Source organism: Sceloporus undulatus, chromosome 1 (genome assembly GCF_019175285.1).
Source record: "Sceloporus undulatus isolate JIND9_A2432 ecotype Alabama chromosome 1, SceUnd_v1.1, whole genome shotgun sequence".
In the NCBI taxonomy this organism is placed as follows: domain Eukaryota; kingdom Metazoa; phylum Chordata; class Lepidosauria; order Squamata; family Phrynosomatidae; genus Sceloporus; species Sceloporus undulatus.
The window spans coordinates 332,310,537-332,333,732 of NC_056522.1; the positions used below are offsets into that span (position 1 = coordinate 332,310,537).

The 23,196-nt window shown below is 40.0% G+C and overlaps 1 protein-coding gene across 8 annotated transcripts in view; it reads left to right on the top strand.

Moving 5' to 3' along the window:
- Positions 1-23,196, top strand: part of NUBPL (nucleotide binding protein like) — a 124,017-nt gene that overhangs the window by 89,587 nt on the left and 11,234 nt on the right. For 6 of the 8 annotated variants that reach the window (XM_042441109.1, XM_042441082.1, XM_042441149.1 and 3 more), the window contains one exon: positions 7,521-7,712. The exons of 1 other annotated variant lie outside the window; for it this stretch is intronic. In XM_042441109.1, the coding sequence (XP_042297043.1) occupies positions 7,521-7,549 (29 nt within the window). In that variant the 3' untranslated portion in view covers positions 7,550-7,712. Of the gene's footprint in view, positions 1-4,069; positions 4,783-7,520; positions 7,713-23,196 lie in introns of those variants that run through there. One more of the 8 variants, XM_042441092.1, reaches the window with a different exon arrangement.

A 23,196-nucleotide genomic window follows, 5' to 3' on the forward strand; every position in this document is an offset into this window, starting at 1 on the left:
CCTCCGGTGGCGACCTTTCCATTTAAAACAGCGCCGGGGTTTTTTCGTAACCCGAAAAAACCTTCGTAAGCCGAAACAATAAATCCCTATGGGATTTTTTCGTATCCCGAAAAATTCGTAAGCTGGGTAATTCGTATCCCGGGGTACCACTGTACCACCAAAAGGGGCTCAAACTCGACTCAGGCTTGCATCCTTCTGAGGTCAGTAAAATGATTACCCAGATTGTTGGGGGCAATTAGCTTACACTTTGTAAACCACTTAGAGATTGCTTAAGTGCACTAATAAGCAGTATAGAAATGGACTTGCTATTGCTATTCAGTCAGTTCAGACGACCAATACTCATTCACTCCCCGCTGACTATTCCACCTCTCGACTCCACTTCTCACTCTGCCTCTCTGTGTGTATCTCCTCAGACATACACCTGCTTTTTACACTTTCTGATCACCTGCAGCCCCACTCACAGTCATAGAATCATAGAGTTGGAAGAGACCACAAGTGCCATCCATTCCAACCCCCTGTCATGCAGGCACTCTCAATCAAAGCATACCTGACAGATGGCCATCTTGCCTCTGTTTAAAGACCTCCAAGGAAGGAGACTCCACTACACTCTGAGGGAAGAGTGTGTTCCACGGTCGAAGAGCCCTTACTGTCAGGAAGTTCCACCTAATGTTGAGGTGGAATTTCTTTTCCTGTAGCTTGCATCCATTGTTCCGGGTCCTGTTCTCTGGAGCAGCAGAAAACAACCTTGCTCTCTCAATATGACACCCTATCAAATATTTAAACAGGGCTATCATATCACCTCTTAACCTTCTCTTCTCCAGGCTAAACATACCGAGCTCCCTAAGGCATTACTCATAGGGCATGGTTTCCAGACCCTTCACCATTTTAGTTGCTCTCCTTTGGACATGCTCCAGCTTCTCAACATCCTTTTTGAATTGTGGTGCCCAGAACTGGACACAGTAGTCCAGGTGGGGCCTGACCAAAGCAGAATAGTCTCTGAACTGTGATTTAGTTGCCTTGAAGTCTGTCTAGCACTTTCTTCACATTATCCTATTTAAAACAGCATAAATTAAAAACAATTTAAGCAACTAGGATAAAAGCACACTCACCTCCATTGAAAGACTCTTCTCCAACAGTTGTTTAACATCCAAAAGCCTGTCTAAATAAATCTTACTGGTATAAAGAGAGCAGAGAAGTGTTTAACCTAGCCTTAGTGGGAGGACGTTCCATATCCTGCAAGCACTGACCAAGATCACTGTCTCCTGTATCCTCACCATACAGCCCTGTGGCAGCGGTGAGACTGCGATATACCCATCTTCCAAATATCTTAAAATGCACATAGCCTCAAAGATAGAGAGGGTCTTTCAGATGTTATGAGCTCATACCATCTTGAACAAGTCACATTCTTTCAACCTTAGAGGAAAGTAATGGCAAATTTCCTCTGAATATGTCCTGCCAAGAAACTCTGTCATAGAAACTGTGATTTCATCTAAAGATGGAAAGAAATGAAAGTAAAAGGCAATATGATAAGGTGTAGCCAGCTACAGTATATAACTCTCTGGAACTGTTTTTTTAAAAAATCCCAGTCTTTTTCCTACTTTTTTCCAAAGATATTTTTAATAATTGATTTTAATCATTCCCTTGCAAGTCTGAAATCAGTACCATTTCCTCACTCCAGTTTAACAGAAACATTCTCAACTTGGTTTCCTGACTCACTACACACGCCAACACTATTTGACCCTATCCTCATGACCTCTATGTTCATCTATTCTTTTCACCACAGGCTAGTCTGTGCGGTCTCTTCCAACTCTATGATTCTATGATTCTAGTCCCATTGCCAAACTAGATCTTCCAGTTCATCTCCATGCACAAAGGCTAGTTTCCAGTGCCTTTGTGCACTAATGACCATAGTTAAAACTGAACCTGCAACTTCATTTCCATACACAATGGATTTGTAATTTGAATTGACATCCTCACATACCAATGGCATATATATGTCTGTTCCTGGCTTCCTCTTTACTACATGCATCTGAGGAAGTAGACTGAAGTCTACAAAAGCTTATGCTGTCAACTTCCTTCTTTCAGTTAGTCTCAAAAGTGCTACAAGATCTCTCTGCATTCTGATTCCACAGACTAACATGGCTATATCTTTGCATTCACAATTAGTTGTTCTTCTCACAATTCAAATATAGTAAGTGCCAGTTGAAGGGACAGTTCGCCTTATTATTCATTTATAAAATGGAGAGTACCGTGAACATCTCCTTGGTTAAGGGTAGTTTGTTTGTTTATATGCCATGTTTCTCCCAAGCTGGGACCCAAGGTGGTTTACTGTGTGTTGAGCAGCATAACATTTCATGTTTGATTCCTGGATATGCCATTTGTTTGAAAATTTAGTAGTTACCTGCATGCAAATAATGGATTACAAAACTACATATTTTGCTGTTTCATTGCTTGAATTTCTCATACAACTGACAAGACAAACTGTTTTGCAATTTTAAGCTGTCCTATACTTATAAAGCTACATCTATGAAATCTATGAAGCTATAGCCAAATGTATTACTTCCTTATTCATTCACAAAACTGCTTTTTTGGGGACTTTGACTCTTGTGATTTTTGTTCTGCTTGTATTTTGCAAGTGTCTCCAGGAACAGAAATTGTAACAAAGGAAATGACCAAGAGTTAAAACTTGGGGGGTAGGATTGTTCAGCATATAAATCTGCAAAGTTTTAAAACAACACAAACTTGTGCCTGGTTTCTGAGGAAATTGAGGCCCCCAAAGGAGCCTGGCAGGCTTTTTGGTTGTCATTTGTAGTTTATAGATTGAGAGAGTTTCTGCCTTCTGTTTGCTCTGTTTTGTTTCTCTTTGCACTGCAGAGCAGGCCTTTGGCCTCCAAATGATTGGTCAGCAAATTGTCAACATTAAACTGTCAAATGTTTCCTTTGCCAGAGAAAATGCACTCCTTGCTTTGCAGAAAGATGAGCCATGGCAATTCCCATTACAAACTCCAGAGCAAAAGGAAAGGAAAATATCTCTGAATCAGGCACATACCATTTTAATATGAAAACTGTTCTGAATGATAAATGAATAGTGTAAATTTCTCCTTTCCATTCTCCCCCATTAAAATGCTCTTGTTTCACTTCAGTTCCTCTTGTGTTGCTTAGTAATGATGGTACAAACAGATGATTCCAGCTTTAGGATCAGATAAATGGCCCATTAAAAAAGAATATGAGAAGGAGAAAAGGTTTAGTATGTGTGCATGATAAGTTTATATAAAGAAATCCAAGCCAGCAGCTTTTTGATGTTTTCTTGTCCGCCTGTCACTGAAGGATGCAATTAGGAAAAGGTATTCATTAGTAAAAGTCAACAGTCAGTTCTTTCATACACCAGGATCTTATTTTTCTCAAAAGCTTGAGGTGATCAACAATGAACAGCTTTCAGGCCGAACAGTCCTTTCTCTGCTTATTCCTTTCACCGACCCTTCTCAGATGGGGAGTTGGTTGGAGCTTTAAGCCAAATAAGAGGCCTTTTGGGGAGAACTGACAGAAGGAGAAGGCCCATGAGGTTACAGCCGCTAACATGCTGCCTGCTTCTTTGCTGTCATGTAGAATGAATATGAGAAGAAGGAGACTGTTGTAGTGGCATTTAGTTATTGGAAAGCTGTTAGATTGGTGGACTCTTCATATGAAGCTGCTTTTCCCCAAATCAGATAGATTATTTCATTTGCCTTCCTATTGCTTTCCTAGCTCTACCAATGAACTATTTACCTCTCCATAACCTGCTCTAAAATACCTGAATGGACAAGTTCATAGATAGTAGTTTATCAATAGCTAAGCTACTAGCTAATATGAGGGGATGCTGAAAACGTCTCAGCCCAACCAAGAAGGGAATGACCTAGAGCCTTGAAACTTACATGCTATTCCACATATTCACTCTGAAGTTTGACAAAATTGGCACACTGTTTCTCAGGTTTCTCTAACCCTTTCAAAAAAAAATCTAATGTCTAGTCACTGAAATAGTGCTCTGCTGTTGCTGTCACTTCTGAATCATTCACCTTTTCCACTCCTTCAGACTTTTTTTAAGGTTTGGAAACGGGAAATAGTCAGATGGATCAAGATCTGGTGAGAAGGGTGGATGGTCTATGCACTCAAACCCCAAATTCTTCAAAACACCCATTGTCTTGCCGGTAGGTGCATTGTCCTGCAAAAAGAGCACACTTTTCTTCAACTTTCCCTCACCATTTTTCTTTCAGTGCCTCCTTTAATCAACACAGCAAGTTAGAGTAGTATTCTGCATTAAATGTTTGGCCCTTCTGAAGATAGTCAGTCATCAGTGTTGAAGACACAATGCAACAGACAAAATAGGCTAATAGAGCATGCACTACAGGGCTATTGAAGAAATCAATATTGGAGGGGATAGAGAGATCCTTCTCAGGAAAGCGTACAAAGTTGTATATGAGGTGCATACTGGACTTCTTTAAAGAAGTCAGTTGGCTTGTTTATGCAGGAAGACTTGTATGTGGGGTGACATTGATGACTATGGCTGCATCAGCACAATCGAAATAATCCAGTTGGACCCCACTTTAACTGCCATGGCTCAATAAAATGAATTCTGCGAATGGTAGTTTGTTGTGGCACCAGAGTAGACCAGTGTGCATGCATCTTATGTTTTTTTGGAAGGCATGGCTTCACAATAACATGTAGTGGTTTTTAAAATCTAAAACTGTGCTGTTGGCCCTCAACCTTCACAGAGATTAGGGTTCAGGATTCCTGTGAAAATGGAAAAACGACAAATAGTTTAAGGCCCTCTGCATTGCTCCCAGGGTGCCTCCACCGCACCTCTTGTCACCAGCAGGATTGGAGAATCTCCCCCCCCCCCCCCAATATAGGATTAAATCAGAAAATTAAGTAGCAAAATGAAATTCAGATGTTATGACCATTAAGTTCAATAATGATTATTCTTTTAAAAGTGCACTTTTAAAGCAGTTTGTTTTGGTTGAGTTTGTTTTAATTGAATAATTTGTTTCTGAATGGCATTTCTTGCACTATAAAATAATGTGGTTAGAAGCAACTGACTCTGGTTACTAGTCTAACAATGAACAACTGCCAATAAACTGTTGAAGTTAAAATGTTTAAATTCAAACAGTCATTGTTCCAGTAAGATGGTTGGAAAATGCTCAAGTCCCACTAAACACAATGGATAGTAAAATGGCAGTCCTTATATAAAATGTCAAAATCAAGGTTTCTTTGAATTTTGGGGGCAACATTTTCAAGCCATAGATGCTTTACTCCATGGGTAAAGAATCTGTGGGTACAGAGGTCTGACTGTAACAATCACCAGACTTTTTAAAAAATATATGAATAATGAATTTAAAAAAAACCAGGAGTGTTTTTTTATAAAGTCATTTATAAAACAACAACCTGGCTTAAACCAGCCAACCCTGGTCATCTGTCTCCAAGCTTTTCTCAGCTCCTCTGTCTCCTAGGGTGACAGCACTGCTGCTGAGAGCTTGTGTTGTTATTTTTCCCTTAAGGAGAAGGAAGAGAAAGACAATGATACTAAAGGACATTTTTGCAGCAGAAGGCTGGTGGCAATAGCAGCAACTTATCCTCCTTATCCTTCCCCTGCAGCCCATGGTGCACATGTTCTACAACCAAGGCAGCTTCTGCCCACCACTCACCTGCCTACTCCCTTGCCTTTTGGATCGCTTTCCTTCACTGCTCAGGCAGACCCTCTGCCATCCCACTACTTATGGGGTGCATCTGCCCACAGTTTCCTCTGGCTTCTTAGGCCCCCAACGATCATGTTCAGTCAGCATCTAGTGTGAAGTGTGTGGGGTAAGTGGGAATGAAGGCAAAGGGCTGCTAGATGTTACTGCTTCTGAAAACGCCTCCCCCTTTCCCATTGCCCCTCACTCTAGCTGGCTTTAGCATCATTGCGAGGAGGGAGGAAAACTGGGATAAAGGCAAAGAGGCATTGGATAATTGTTGATTTGGCAAGTGCCTCCTTCTTCCCCACCATTCTACTACAGTGGGGCCTTTCCTTACGCGGGGGATCCTTTCCGAATCCCTCCCCAGATAAGGGAAATACCATGTATGCTCAAGCCCCATTGAAAACAATGGGGCTTTTGCATGTGGTGAAGTATGGTGCACGCACCATGGGTGCACATACCATTGCCTTTTGTGGTGCGTGGCTTCAGCGTAAGCTGAAAGCCGCATATGGTGTGCCTGCGTATGGCATGGGCACACTGTACTCTAACTCTAGGTGACTTCAGTTTAACATCGTAATTGGGGACCTGAGAGAACAGAGGCAGCAGGAGGTGGATGCAGTAAGTGGCAGGGGGTGGAGGGGCTGGCAGAGTGGCACATGGGTTGAGCACGACAAACAGAGCATGCCAGCAAGAGGGAAATCTGCCCCCTGCTGCCTCTGTCTTCTTAGGCCCCTGGCAGTGATGCTAAGAAAGATGATATAATGGTTTTAGCATTGGACTACAACAACAACAACAACAACAACAACAACAATAATTTATTTCTATCCTGCTTTTCCGTGATGATCAGAGTGGCGCTGATGATCAGGGTTCAATTCTTCACTCAGCCATGAAAACCCACAGGATGACCTTGGGCAAGCCACACACTCTCAGCCACAGAAAACCTCATTATAGGCACAGCAATAACAATGCCACCTTGAAATCCCATGTTGGGGGAAAGGCAGGATATAAAATAAATAAATAATTAGCTGAACACATCACAAATTTATTCCTAATATTTTCAAGAAGCCATTTTGTGAAGGATATTTGCAAAATACACAAAACCTTAGTAGTGGGTACCTCTGGTTTTTCTTACATTTTTAAAGCTTTTGCTTGTAGAAGGGATATGTTTAAGAAATTGAACTAAGTTTATGCTGAAGATCAATAGTGAAACATTTTGAATGGTTAGTTCAAATTAATGTGTAGAATCTAAGTCATCATCACAGTTTCATGGTGTCACTGGTCTACAGTACCCTCCCTTCAGAGACTTAACTCTATGTTCTTGTGAACAGCAAACAGTCTCTCCTATTCATAACTCTTTTTGAAGTTTCTTGTCAGTTCCATTTCCTTTGACTGTGACCTTTTGCAGGCCTCTGCCTATTTCATTCATTCGACCCTGATGATGGCTGTTCATTTAGTCCTGTTTAGTCACTCTTAGCTCCATGATGCCATTTCACTCCAATGCCACTGTTTTGTCCCTCTCCTCACCCACTCTCAGTTGTTGTTCCTTGGACCCTTGTCCTGTAGATAATATAAATCTATTCTCACCACCTCTCCAGGCTGAGATTGTACTTAATAGAAACTGTGTTATTTGTTACCATTGTGCTCCTGACTCTTTCCTGTGTAACTACAATATCTCTACATCTCATAACAGCTTGGTCAAGGGATGAAAGCTGGTGATACAAAATCAGGATATGAACTGTTCCTATGTGATTTATATGGTTTCACTCTAGTCTAGAAATTTAACAGGGCCGGGGATTTTTACATATTTTACAGGCTCAAGCTTATTTGAAGATTGCTGCTGAAATTGTGAAAAGGCTGCCACATTCTCCAACTTAAAGCCATCATTTTGAAGAACTCTAACAGAAATGTTGCTGTCTGAAGTGTGGCATAGCATGTAACAGATGAAATTATGTTAAATTATGGAATCATTCAAATGTGTATTTTATGAATAAAATTTTGATTGCATATCATTTTAGTTACATGTTTTTGCCTTCATCTACACTGGAACATAGGAAGCTGCTTTATGTTCAGTCAGACGATTCAGACAGGACTCTTTCGTAGCCATGTCAGGGATTTGAACCTGGGAGCGTCCGTATGCAAGGCCTGTGTTTTATGACTGAGCTGTGGTTCTTAGTTCAACTAGTCTGTTGAACTCAAAATTTTCAGCTCATCATTCAGTACAGTTAAACAAGGAAGGTTTATTTAGAAAGGATTATTCTAGTTTTTTTACCATTTTTAACTGATGGATACCAAAATAATCCAGCACATGTTTCTGTTATGTATCTGCCTTCATGCTAAACATGTTGGATCAGATCAGACAAAATGGCTTCTTCCATCTGTGGGAACCTTCTGATAGAATGGAAGAAGTGTTGGTCTTTCCTGATTCTTCCCTTTCCCTCACAGTCGACTATATCACGATCAGATTTACTCCAGAGTGGTGAAAATGCCATAGAAAATGGAGAGAGGTGATACTGGGAGACATTAAAGGAGGAGGCACATCAGCAAAAAACAACACATTCCCTTTTCAGCTGGTAATAACATTCTGAATAGAATTTCATGCAGGTATTGTTCCTACGCCCAGAAACAGCTGGAGTCAACACTTTGAGTTGGACCCAGACTATATTAAATGACACCAGTTTCATTTAAAACCAAGGCATTTGAGTTGTCAATGAGATTTCAGTATCTAATTTAGTATGGGTACAACCACTGCTCCACTGTAATGACATATAGTGAAATTTCTGGGTTTTGTAGCTGTCAAATATCTGAAAATCATGAGAACAGGATTTTTATGCAGTATTATATTTATCAGCTGATGTTTAATCAAAAGATAATTCCTTATTGTAATTGTCTAAGCAGATTGTTTCATGTCCTTGTATCCTGTTGAGCCTAAATAAGCCCAAAATTCAGCAACAAGTTAGTAATTAAAATTAGATGTATCTGAGTTCAGGTTGCTGAGGGAGGAAGTAAGTGATAAAAATTAATTACTGATGGCTGCATCTATGAAAATATTCCTACTAGCAAGTAATAGTCCTAAATCTATAACAAAATACCTAATTGTCATTTTCCCCTACCACATGCTAAGAAGTCTTTGCCCACATTTTTTTGCTCCCATAAGTTATGCATCATTATTTTTGTGCTGATTGTGCTGGTCACAGAAGGAATCCAGGATCACAAGCTACATAAAGCACAGTGTGTATGTGTGTGTGTGTGTACGTACGTAAGCACACATACATCTGTATGTGCTGGCATCTCTTCACACAGTTGTATCTTATTATTTCATAGCACTGGATGGTGCTCAAACAACATGACATCCTGGCTCTGATAACACAAAATAAGCAAGGCAGTATTCTACTGAACAAGATATTGTGAATAAATCTACATTTCACACTTCCAATTGAATTCTTGCCACTTCATTCTTTAACATAGGCTAGCTGAATAAAAGAACTTCTCCATGGACTCAAAAGACCAGACATAAACAATGTAATATTAACATGAAGGTTTTTTTTACATTCAAATCAAGTATCCAGTGAGGAAAAGTTGGGCAGAACATCTTTTAGTATGAATGAGTTATTCAGTGGTACAAGGTGTTTCTTCTGTCTTCCCCTGACAAAGTGCTTCACCTGACAAAGTGCTGAATTTGAAAGCTGTCACAGCACCAACCAGCTGTTGTAATGGAGACGGCACTTGGCCACAATTCGGAAGCATTTTCCAAACTTCAACCTGTGGGACATCAGATCATGAGAACAAAGCTACATACGTCATCCTCTTGTGCTTACTCGTATTTGACTTACTGGAGTTTGGATAAAAATTCTGCCAAATGCATCCATAAAATGTTATAAATTTATCTTTAAAGCTTAATTCACATCTTTATACACTCTAAAGTAATTCACAGCTGTGTAATAATAATAATAATAATAATAATAATAATTTGTTTTATTTATATATCGCTATTCCAAAGATCATAGCGGTGAACAGCAAGTAAGCTAATTAGCAAGTAAGCTAATTTTGCCCCCAACAGTCTGGGTACTCATTTTAACGACCTCGGAAGGATGCAAGCCTGAGTCGAGCTTGGGCCCTTTTGCTGGTCTTGAACTCGCAACCTTGTGGTTTTGAGTGAATGGCTGCAGTACAGGCATTTAACCACTGCGCCACCAGGGCTCCAACTGCGCCACCAGGGCATTGATTATAACCTAGATGAGACCTTTAGGACTAAATACCAATAATTTTTTCAGTGCCTGCCTTTAAAATAAAAAAAATGCATTAGTTTTTCAAGATCGGAACAATTAGTCTTCCTCCAGCTGCAGTTGCTGTGATCAGTTTGAGCAAAAAATGCCATATTGGCATGTCTACATAATGCTTATAGCCAGTTCATTTTCACTTCTAAAATCATAACAGAGTTTTAATATGGCATGATGTTGATTAAGCACCTGTGTTCCCTTTAAGCTTTAATTATGTCATATAATACATCACTATGGCCTGTTACAGACTGCCAGAATAAAGCTGCTTCGGGTCTCTTTGGGGGTATGCTGTTTAAATGACACACAAATCTTAAGAGGCCAGAAACTGGACCAAAGCTGCGCTCTAGTCCTTCAGACTGGAGCATGGCTTTAGCATGGCTTCCAGCCTATTAGGATTCATGCAGCATTTAAACAGCATACTGTATATTCCAAATGACTCAAAGCAGCTTTATGTTTGAGCCCAATGAAACACAAATACACCGAAAATGTATTTTGTACAACACATTAGTACCCTTTCAAAGGCGTACATAGACTCTTGACAAATCTTATCTAAGACTGAAATTTTATGCAAAATTATTTGGAAATGAGACCCACTGAACTCAATGGAGCTTACTCTTGAGTGAACATGGATACTGCTAAATAGCTCAAGGAGCCCCCAAAGCATGGCAGATTGCCTCTGGAGTGCATTCCGGGGCAAAAGGGATTATTTTTTTTGTGTGATTGTGTGTGGCAGTGTGGCCCTCCAAGGCCTCTTGGGCTGGGGCGGAGGGCTCATGTGGCTCCCTGGCCTGCCAAGATGGCCTATCCTTGATGTATAGGATTGAGCTTTCTTTATTAAATTACAGGCAATAAGGTTAATATTTGATTAGCACTTGGATGGGAGACTGCCAACAAATACCATGTTCTGTAGGATATACAGTGGTCCCTTCTCTTATGCAGGGATCCGTTCCAGACACACACACACACCCACGCAAGGGATATTCCGCATAAACTAATGGGGCTCGTGTACATGGCATTATTTCTGGGGTGCAGCACCGCTCCTTCTGGGGGGTGGCACCACTCCTTTCGGTGCGGTTTTCAGCGTATGCTGAAAGCAATGTATATCATGCCGTGTATGATGCGGGCACACTGTATTTCAGAGGAAGGAACTGGCAAAATCACCTCTTGAGTATTCCTTGCCCAAGAAAACCCTATGAATTTAACTATTTAACACACATACCTCAGCTGATGAAGTAGATGTCTTCCTGGACTTTGCTTCTTTAAAGAAAATTTGTTACCAGAAGCAGAAATAACATGGGGGGAAAAACAGGAATAGATTCCCATGCCACAAGAAAGAACAACAGTTCCCTAAGTTCCAACATACCTTTTATTCAACTCTAACAATATATGCATATGAAATAAAACCGCCTTTCTTAAGAAAAGAAAATCATTTTGAAACTTTTGTAGACCACTTGAAGCTTCTTCCAAAATGTATCCAGGGGTAGCTTTTTCTTTGTGCAGCTTACACCTTTCTTTTAATATCCTAGTGGTCAAACTTAATAAATATATATTTTTTTAATGTGCTAAGACACATTAGCTGATGATGTAGGCTTATCTGTGTTGCTCTCTCTTTTTTTGCTATTCAAGCATGCTTGGTAAGGGATTCTGGGGGGAGCTGCTGTTTAACTTAACTGTGTTAGGCAGGCATATGTGGCTACAGTAGGATTAGCTAGAGAAGAATCTTATTTTCCCAGCTCAAGTTTTATTTATTGCACTGTTTACTGCAGACACACTGCTGTTATGCAATACAGAAGGTTTATATTTCCCCATCCCTCCTTCAGCATGCTCCTAATCCTGAGAGTGCAAAAAAAAAAAAAAAAAACCCTCCTGCTAGACTGAGGATGAGGAGGAAAACGGGGACTGGATAGCTTTAAAAGGCTTTGGGGGAAAGGAACACTATCAGAGGTTTTGTTAACAGTTATGCTTGTACTTTTCTGTAGGGGATTTCCACATGGGGTAGATTCTGTCACTACCCCATATAGTCGGAAATCACAGCCAGTTGGTTTTGACCTGATAATTGATTGGTGAGGAAGTGGTTAAGTTGTCCTTTCCCCACTCTTATTCTACCCATAGCTGCTTTTTTCTTTCTTTTTAAAATAGAAGACTGTTTGTGTATAATTTCTAATTTGATACACCATTAAAAAAACCTCTTTATACTGTATTTGATGGTGTGGGGGGACTGTAACCTAGGGACCTGAATTGCTCAGTGACAGAATAACAGTAATAGCTCAGATCCAGCTGGATGTGATGCTGTGAAAATAGTTCTGCAAAAGTACCAACCATGCTGTGCAATTAAACTTTTCCTACGAAGTAGGAAGAGTAGTCATGGGGTAATTGCATACGTCACATAATTGTGCTATTAGTGCAATTAAATGTATATTTATTTCTCTTGAGCTGGTTTTGCAAAGGAACTATTTTTAGCTAGTGCTTTAAATAAAACTACTGATTGGGAAGCAAATTAACCTTGAGTGTATCTTCATACAAAATAAGGATCTAAGTATATAGGAATTACAGCTCTTGAGTTTTTTTTTTTTAAGGATTTTGATTGGTTTGTGGCTGTTGTGTGGTTGTCATTAGCAACATCAATTACCTTTTAATGGCTACCAATGAGTACTTAACAAACTGCTGTCTGTACTAATGTGCATCATCAAATCATGTTAAATAATGAGGAAAGTTGGTAAACATTTTGCCAGCCCTGAAGCCTCTGACAATTATATGTTTGGTTTGTTATTTGATTCCAAGCTGACTTTGATTCTTGGCGACCCTATGAGTGAGAGAGCTCCAAGGGTCCAGGTGAACAATTGGTCTGCACAGATCTTGCAGGTTCAGGGCTGTAGATCTTTGGTGTACACATCCCTTTTATAGGTTTTCAGGAGAGTTTTGGGACAGTGACATAAGACAAGTCTTTTTTATATGAACCTTGTGTTGTTGAGTACACTGTTGCCATTTTGTCTGCTACTGTAAATCAGAAAGGTAGATACATTTGCCCCATGGAACCCACGGGGGATCCGTTCCGGACCCCCAGCGAGTTCCAAATCTTGCATATATTCAAGTCCCATAGGCTTGAATGGGGCGTGTGCGTGCAGGGTGTGCGCCCTCCATTGGGGTCACCCCTCTGCGGATTTTCAAGTCCACAGTTCTCAAGACTGCGAACTTAGAGGGGTGACTGTATATGTAATATGTATGGATTCTCTCATGTGGTGATGTGCATCTTTAAAACACAACAGTGCATAAGATGTCTTTAACTTTGCTAACAGACTAGTAGATTTGAGTATTTTTTTAAAGGATGCCAGTGAACAATACTATATTTGTGAGCCACCTTAGATCCCTTTTTTGAGAGAAAGGTGGCATACAAATGAAACAAAGAAACAAATAAATAAGTTAGTAAATACTATATTGGCTTTAATATACTTGCTTATAGTTGTTTCAGCCTATATTTTGGTTATATACTCATATGACTGCTACAATGCAATTTTGTGCTGTTCTTTATTTTTCTCCCCTTTCCCTAAAGACTAGTATAAAATCGCACTCAAACCAGCCAATTGATGTTGGTGTTAGATACTTACACAGATGAACTCTTGCATCTACCAAAACCAATCTGCCAAATAATTTATATCCACCTGTACAGTTGAAAAGGTTTAGCAGTTAGACAGATGGATAGAAGAAACAATTTGTTCAAAGGTTACAGTGCTGCAGAGGTCTTACTTCCTGTCCCCACTTTGCCAGTGCTCAATCTGTGTTCCTGTTCCCAGTTCTAACACTAGCACTTGGAGAAGTTGCTTTTTAGAGTACATCCCACAGAATCCCCATGGATTCATCATCGTGTGATGAGCTAGTACATAATTTCATGCATTTTTGAATTGACCCCAATTTCTTTCTAATGCTCCTTTTTCCTAGGAGCAGCAGCAGACAAGACTTTCCCAAGATAAGAAAGATAAATTCTCTCCATTACATATGGAATAATTTGTAAAATAGATCTATTGATCATTTCTACCAGCTTTATCAAATTTATGATGGCTGATTTTCCACATGCAAGTTATCTATTAATGCTACCTGTAATCAAAGACATATGAATGTGTATATGTGAACCAGCAAGCATGGCATAATGTTTTGAGTGCTGGAGTGCAACTCTGGAGACCAGGGTTCGTTTCCCTGTTCAGCCATGAAACCCACTGAAGACTTTTTCACACGGGAGGAATGTACCACCATCCCGAAAGAAGAAGAAAGTGGGGCCAATTCGAAAATGCATGAAATTACGTACTAGCTCATCACACGCAAAGACAACACTGCATCCATCAACACAGCGTCCATCCCAAAGAGAAAACAGTGCAAATGTGAATGCATTCATCGCATGAGCACTTACCCATTGGCTTCGTCATTGTGAATTAGCATTTTTGCGCCTGCACAAGGAGGACAGGATTGCATCTGGAAGCCAGCCAAAAAGACCCCCTCCTCCTCTTGTTTGGAAACATTTCCTGTCAGAGCATTAAGCTGAGTTTTTATATTATTGCTGTGTGCCTTCAAGCCATTTCAGACTTATGCCAGATCCTATCATAGGGGTTTCTGGGCAAGATTTTCTCAGGGGGTTTGCCCTTCCCCCCCTTCAATCTTTCCTCCAAAACAGCTGCTTTGTTCTCAGAAGCCAGGGAGCGCAAGAAGGAAAATCGCAACAACAAAGGGTCATGGGAATTGTAGTCTGTTTCTAATGGGAAGGAATCCCATGGCCGAAGTAGAGATGCCTTTCATATTAACACAAATTCGAATTGACTTCGAATTCGCTATGGAAAAGGATCTATCCATTCGATAGTTTTCCAAATGTAGCTATTTCTGGGATGACCCACAATTGCATTTGGATTGCCTTCCAATTGCGTTCGCCATCATTTGATATTCTTTTGCAAAATTACATGAAATACCATGGATGACTCCGGATTGACCCTGGGTTAACCTTCCAATTTTCCCCGTGTGAAAAAGTCCAGAGTGACCTTGGGCAAGTTACATGCTCTCAGCCTCAGAGGAAGGCTATGGCAAAGGAAGTGTAGATGCTATAGTGGTACTGCATTTTCCCTCTGCTTGCTCTCCTTCCCATCCCTCCAGCTACTTGCTTCTGGCTTGGCTCTGCATCAAAAAATTGGCCCAATTAAGAGAAAAGACTCATAAGGTGAGACAAGGTAAAAGTGGCTAGAAGGGAACAGGTTCAGTTTCCTCTTCTACTATATCTTAGCGTGAAATTTCCATTCTGTGCTGGCAAGTCACATGCTAAGATAGCTCCTAAACAAGTGTGATTTTCCCTTGCAAATTGTTATGATACTTTGCCTTTATTTCCAATTTGATCTTCATAATCAGTGAAGGGAATTCAAAAGGGATTATACAACATTTTGCTGTGCTCTTTTGTTTATCTGCCTGCTTTGTCCCTTGTTATCCCTTTCATCTGTTTCAGATTTGGAAGAAGGGATGGTCAACTCATTTTGTGTTGTATCTCTGCCAAAACTTTCAAAACAGCTTGTGTTCTCTATCAGACCTATAGACACAGAATCATATTTTATGAGCTGCTATATCTTAGCCATGCAAGAAAGTACTTCTAGGAAGCCAAACTGAAACATTGCAGATGTGGTATGCACCATGTTGACTTGTTTTGTCTTCATTTTATGCATTGCGGTTTAGATCTTAGGCAAATTCCCCCCTTCTGTTATGGTCATATGTTCAATGGTGGTTTTCTTCCAGCAAGGGGAAGCTTGACTCCCCTTTGCTAATGTACGTTATTAGCTGTGTCTTATTTATAATCTGGGATTGAATATCTTTTGATATGAATATAAATACATCACTTCTCTTTTTGTCCATATATATTATTGTACAAGTTTGTTAGGAAAGCAGCTGTTGCCCTTTTTATCGTTTTAAAAAGCGATACTAAAGAAATTATTTTTGGCCTAAAATCCAAAAACCCAGTATGGTTTATTTCCTGCAGCCCAGAGATTTCTTTCATTTTTCTATAAATAAACACATTTTAAAATAATGTGGGTTCCCCTCCAGGCAGATTATTTTATTTTTACACTACTTTTACTTTTACTGCTAAATACATGTGGTCAGTAATTTTAATGCAAATTTTTGATACACAAAGCACTATTTTTTGGCTCATGAGCAATGCTTGCTTTGGCTAATTTTGGGAGAAATATGTAGCAGCTCTGGTGTTACTTGGAACAATAAATTATTGGAGGGAGTAATCTGTCTACTCTTAGTCATGCTGCAGTTTCCCCAGTATTTTCAAATACAGCATGTGTATGTTTTAAGTCTTATGCAGCATGATTTGGCTTTCTCTTTGAGGAGGTGAATAGAAAGTAGGGTGAACTGAAACCCTTTTCCAGTAAAGGACAATGGGATTCTGCTTTTTTGCATGTCTTGGAGATATTTTACAATAGGAAATGAACAGAATTAATATCCTAAACTTTGGGAAACCCAGCAAATCACATGGCAAACTCTTTAATTGTGCAGCACTGAGGCAAAATAATGGAAAACTAAAGCAAAGAAAGTTATTAATTTTTGCCCTCAAGGAACTAACACAGTTGTCTTAAACTGTGTACTGAAACATTTTATCAGGCAAAAATAGAAATTCTTGCTGAACATCTAACAGCCGTTTGAAGAAGCGTAATGCAAACGTACAGGCAGAGACAAAGGTGGTCTTATATTGAGTCAGACTATTGTTCCATACCTGCCAATTGTCCAAGTTTGTCAGGAACAGTCCTCATTAATCCTCTATGATCCCACTTTTGAACTGCTTTTAAAATGTCCTACTTTCTCTTGGCTGCATTGACTCTCCCCATTTCTCTTCAGCTTACTGCTGTTGCTACAAACTAAGTTGAAAGTGCAAAAGTAGTTTGCACTCAATTAATTCAGCAGGAGTCTCTGACAAAAGCAAACTGCTGCAATCTCCCCTATTTTGTGTGTTCTTCCTCATCAATAAATCTTGCAATCTTAACCACATTCTGATGTTGCTTCGACACACACCGGTTTTCATCTGTGAAATGTCAGAAGGTATATAGGCCCATGTAACCACATACTGCCAATGTGGAACGGAAGCAGTTTTTTAGGGTTTCAGAGGTGATTTTCACACTCTTTCTGGAAATACCAGGGATTCACCTCAAGTCTTCTGCATACAAAACAGGTGTTCTGCCACTACTTTTGGGACAGTATGAAGCAAATGGGGAAACTGATATATTATCTAGTAATAATTTTCTTATACTGAAAATAGTGTCTAGTTGTGGGAGGGGTTAAAGGAATGGATAGGGAGACTTTCTTCCAGAGTTGGTTGTAGGATGTGGATGGGGAAATCTCTTATGAAATCTATTGAACAATCTAAATTGTGTTCCAGGATGAGTAAGATTTTTTCAAACACCTACCTCAATTTCTGTAGGACTGTTAAGAGGCCCTCCCTCCATATTACAATTGCATTGCTGCATTACTGTTCAACAGATTTCATAAGAGATTTCTGCATCCACATCCTACTGCCGATTTTGGAAGAAACCCACTCTGAAGAAGAACAGCCAGAAACTGCTGGCCTTAATTCCCAACCCGCCATCCCTTTTTCCTTGTCTGTTGTGTCTTATTTAGACTGTAAGCCTGAGGGCAGGGAAACTTGTCAAAGCTAACTCATTGTAAGCCACTGACAATCTTTGTGGTTAAAGGGGGGGGGGTGGTTTGGTTATAAATACTCTTAAGTAAATCCAGCAGCATCCAGATCCCCTACTTTCACTAGAAAACCACAGGTCTAGAAGTCAGCTTTTAAAAGTTAAGTTTTTGACCATTTACAAATAAGAGCATTTACGGTTAGAACGCTATTGCCATATTCCACACTAAAAATCATTTAAATTCATGTTTCTGATATTCCAGGTTAGCTACTGTGGAAGGATTTTCTTAGTGCATCAGCATAATGGTGCTTTGATGTCTTTACTGTAAGACCAGCATACAGAGACAGCAAGACACCAGACTGCCAGCTGTAGCTGTAGTGATCTTATTGGCATGCTCTGATCTCAGCTCATGCTTACACAAGCACATTCAAACTAAAATGTATTATTTCTGCTTCCTTGGTAACTTTGTAGTTGCCTCTGCGGGAGGTCTGCTACCCCTTGACAATTATGGCAGCTCTTAAAATGAAGTTTGTTAACAGCAAATTGATTATGTTTATTGCAGTTTGATTAAGACAAATACTCCAGGTTAAATGATACAGTATGAAAAGAAGTTTGGACTGATTTCTGGACTCCATCAGTTATTACAGGGGTAACCAGTGTGACAGTTCCCCTAGTAATGGAATGTTTGCTTAAAGGGATTTAGAAAAGTATCTGCTAGAAAGGATGTAAAGAAAGGCTTCAGAAGTTTAAATCCCTTGGAAAATGAAAAGAACCTTGCAGCATCAGAGTGCATACCTTGATCTTGTTATGAATCTGCAATGTTTTTGGAAGTGAAATGGAGAGACTTGCCATCAAATACATCTGGGGCAAGGCAGATGTCTAAACATCAAAATTCTATCCAAGGCAAGAAAAGAATAGTGTGGAAGCCTAGTGTGCACACAGCTAATAAAAAGAGTAAATGGTGGAGCACACAAACCTGAAAAACCAGATCTCCAAGGAACAATGCTCCCTTAAATGAGAAGCATGATTCTGTAGCTTTGAAACACATAGAAATCCAGCACTCAAGAAAGGTTGAAAAATAACAGAAAGGTCACTTATAAGTGTGGTACAATGAGACATGAACTGTAGTAGAAGAAATAGCAGTAAGGCTCCACTGAATACATCACCAGTGAGTCAAGAGGTGAGAACTATACTAGAATGTCTCTGGGGGTGGTCTCCATCCTAGATATTATGATCAATCAGTAAGCAAGGCCTGATGAAAATGATCCTGAAGTGACTGAATAAGCAATTGTGGATGGCTACCATCTACAGTTACTGATTAATATACTGCATGTAGTTTTCACCTGTTAAATATTTGCTCTTGTTTTAGTGCCAAATACAAGGACAGATCCTGTATGCCAAGGGTGGGAATCTTGTGGCTTTCCAGATGTTGGACTGCAAATCTCAGCAGCCTTGGCCATATCCATAGCCAACAGTGAGGAATGGTGAGAGTTTCAATCCACCTCATGATATATTTTAAATGTAGCCAATAATAATAACAATAATTTATTTATATCCCCCCTTTCCCTTTCGAGGATCTAGGCAGGTAACAATAGTCCAATATAACATTAAAAACAGTAGTAACATGATCCCAATCCCCTAGCCCCCCTCCTTCTGCTAAAATACAAATAAAACATCATACAATATAATAACAGTAGTAGTAAGCTGCCCCAGATGGGCCATAGCTAACAAAATGAACTTCAATAGGGAGAAATGTAAGGTACTGCACTTAAGGTGAAAAAATGAAATGCACAGATATGGATGGGGGACACCTGGCTTAAGGAGACAACATGTGAAAGGGATCTAGGAGTCCAAGTAGACCACAAGTTGAACATGAGTCAACAGTGCGATGCGGCAGCTAACAAGGCCAATGCGATTTTAGGCTGCATCAATAGAAGTATAGTGTCTAGATCAAGGGAAGTAATAGTACCACTACTTTCTGCTCTGGTCAGGCCCCACCTGGAATATTGTGTCCAGTTCTGGGCGCCACAATTCAAAAAGGACGTTGAGAAACTGGAGCGTGTCCAAAGGAGGGCGACTAAAATGGTGAAGGGTCTGGAAACCAAGCCCTATGAGGAACGCCTTAGGGAGCTGGGTATGTTTAGCCTGGAGAAAAGAAGGTTAAGAGGTGATATGATAGCCCTGTTTAAATATTTGAAGGGATGTCATATTGAGGAGGGAGCAAGCTTGTTTTCTGCTGCTCCAGAGAACAGGACCCGAAGCAGTGGATGCAAGCTGCAGGAAAAGAGATTCCACCTCAACATTAGGAGGAACTTCCTGACAGTAAGGGCTGTTCGACAGTGGAACACACTTCCTCGGAGTGTAGTGGAGTCTCCCTCCTTGGAGGTCTTCAAATGGAGGCTAGATGGCCATCTGTCGGGGATGCTTTGATCTGGATTTCCTACATGGCAGGGGGTTGGACTGGATGGCCCTTGCGGTCTCTTCCAATTCTATGATTCTATGATTCTATCAGTCTTGGCAAGTTGTTAGGGCAATTGCTGGACTGGTGATTCTCAGAGACACAGCTGATCTTCCTTGCTTTCTCTCCATTGCTTTCAAACTCAGTCTTGCTGGCAAGCTGGAGGCATTAATTATTGATCTTAACAAGTTCATAGTTGCCTCACCTCCCTGGATAGCTAGCCAGCATGGGCAGGGATCGAGAGGGCAGGTGGTCTGTCACACTAGATCATAGTCACACTGGATCCCATAGTTGTACATACAATGGTACCAAGGCCTTGAGTACACCCATATCACAAAAGCCAAAAGTGTGAGAAAGGATTCCCTGTGTGCTTCCAGAATGATTGGCTGTACCATGGACTGAATGTAGCAACCTCAGAGAAAGTGCAATTACTTGCACAATTGTCACACTAGCATGATTACAAGCATTATTACAAGATTCTAGTCCTAGTGCCCTCTCCCTTGCAGTCTGAATACACCATGGCAACTATCTGGATGAAAAATATGATGGCTATGTAGTCCAAAGGTCTGTCATCCTGAGTCATCCTGAGTGGATAAAAAATTAGTGAGAGTTTGAGGTACAGTGGTACCTCGGGATACGAAATACCCAGGTTACGAAATTTCCGGGATACGAAAAAATCCCATTGGAAATAATTGTTCCGGGTTACGAATGTTTTTCGGGTTACGAAAATTTTTTTTGGTGCTTTTCGGTGCTTTTTCGCACGAAACGCGGCTTTTCCCCATTAGCGCCTATGGCAATTCGGCTTACGAAGGCTTTTCGGGTTACGAAAGCGGCCGCGGAACGAATTAATTTTGTAACCCGAGGGAGCAGTGTATTATAAATCATAATTCATTTAGTAATAGGTTAAATTGCAAGCCCGCAGTCTTGGTTTTATCTTTGACTCTTCTCTGTCGTGTATCCCTCAGATCCAGACCACAGCCAAGGCTTGTAGATTCTTTTTGTATAATTTTGCCAAAATCCGACCATATCTCTCCGCCTCTACTGCCAAGATCCTGGTCCATGCCCTAGTGATCTCACGACTTGATTACTGTAACATCCTCCTGGCTGGGCTTCCTCTTTCTCACCTCTGTCCTTTAATTTCTGTCCAGCATTCAGCTGCACGCATTATCACTTCCACCCACCGCTCTGACCACATCTCTCCTGTGTTGGCATCCCTTCACTGGCTCCCCCTCCCTTTCCGCATTCAGTACAAACTCCTGCTGTCGACGTTTAAAGCCCTCCATGGGTTGGCCCCCCCTTACTTATCAGACCTTATTTCTCCTCACCTTCCCACTAGGGCCCTCCATTCTGGTAGTAGTCAAGGCCTGCTGTCACAGCCCAGGATTTCCTCTGCCCCATCCCGATTTGCCCCTTTTCACTCGCAGCCCCTCACTCCTGGAACCTTCTTCCCTCACGAGCAAGAGCCATCACTTCTTTAACCAGCTTCAAAACAGAGTTGAAGACCATTCTGTTCAGGGCAGCGTTCCCATGCATTGCATAATTGTCACTTGCTATTTGATGTTCTTTTGTTGTCTGTTTTATTGAATCATTTCCTGTATTGCTATGTATTTTATATGTATTATCCTACTAGAGATGCCCCTTCCCCACCACCACTCCCTCTGTGTCGTGTCTTTCTAGATTGTAAGCTTGAGGGCAGGGAACCGTCCAATTAAAAAGATTGTATGTACAGCGCTGTGTAAATTTACAGCGCTTTATAAATAAAGGCTAATAATAATAATAATAATAATAATAATAATAACAACACAGACATTTGGATTCAATCCGCATTAAGGAGATGATGATGATGATGATGATGATGATGATGATGATGATGATGATGATGATCATTTATTTATATAGTGCTATCAATATACATGGTGCTGTACAAGTAAAACAACCAAAAACAGTGAGTGCTCCCAAAGGTGTACAGCCTAAAATTCAAATTATGATACCACTGTCAGCTCTTGGGTTTGCAAAGTGTAAGTAAATAAGCTGCCCTTAGACTCTGGAACTCCCTGCCCATTGCAACTATTATATCTTCCATGATAATGGTGTATGTTGGGTCACAGAAATGTCATGAGCCACCTTCCATTTGCATTCATCTATAGAAAATTATACTAATTTTTAAAATACAAAGCTCCTTCCGAAATTTTGGATTTAAGCATCATACATAAGTAGTTGAACTCTTTCTTTGGAATAACTGATGGAGAGTCATTGTTTTGTTTTAAGGATCATTAGCCCGACTGTGGAATCCCAAGACAAAAAAAAATGAGGTATGAGAATCTTGCCAACACTAGTGTGTTGAAATTACTAGTATTTCTTTTTGCTAACTTGTTTTTCTACCACCTTCATAGCAACTGCTGTTGAAAGGCAAATGTGGCATTTATAGCTAGCCTGTAGGAAAAGATAAAATCACACCCAAACTCAGTTGAGACTGCAAAGTCTATAGGTCAAAGATGTACAATCATTCCTTGTTTTTTATGTTTTAAAAAATAACTTTTAGAGTAAGAGAGTGGTGGCAAGGTTTTTTTTTGGGGGGGGGCATTTAGTAAACAGAGATATTTCACTCATTTATGACTACATTATTTATAACGCTTGCACTCTATTAACGAAATTCTTCTTTTAATAAATGTTCAGAACAAGCCCAAATAACAGCAAGCTGTTTATCTGATGATTATCTAATTAGGCTTGATTTGACTTTTAATAGGATTTTAAAAAAAATATCAGATTATATTTTCTCCTTATGTTTATTGCTCCTTATGACTAATCACAACATGCATGTAAGCTGTTATCACTGAAGCAAGGGAATTGCAATCAAGAGAATGATTTGTATTGTGACAATGCCTCCTTATGAAGAGATAGTCTTTGTACAGCATTAGATCTCATTTGTATGTAATGTAATTTACACATTTTAAGCTTCTTTCTCAAATTACAAAACTTAATAAAAATAATCACTGAGATGCAAATTTTATGTGTTTCAAAAAATGGCAGCATTTACATTTTAAATACCGTGATTAAAGAATAAATGGAGACAGATTATTTCTATATCAGGATCC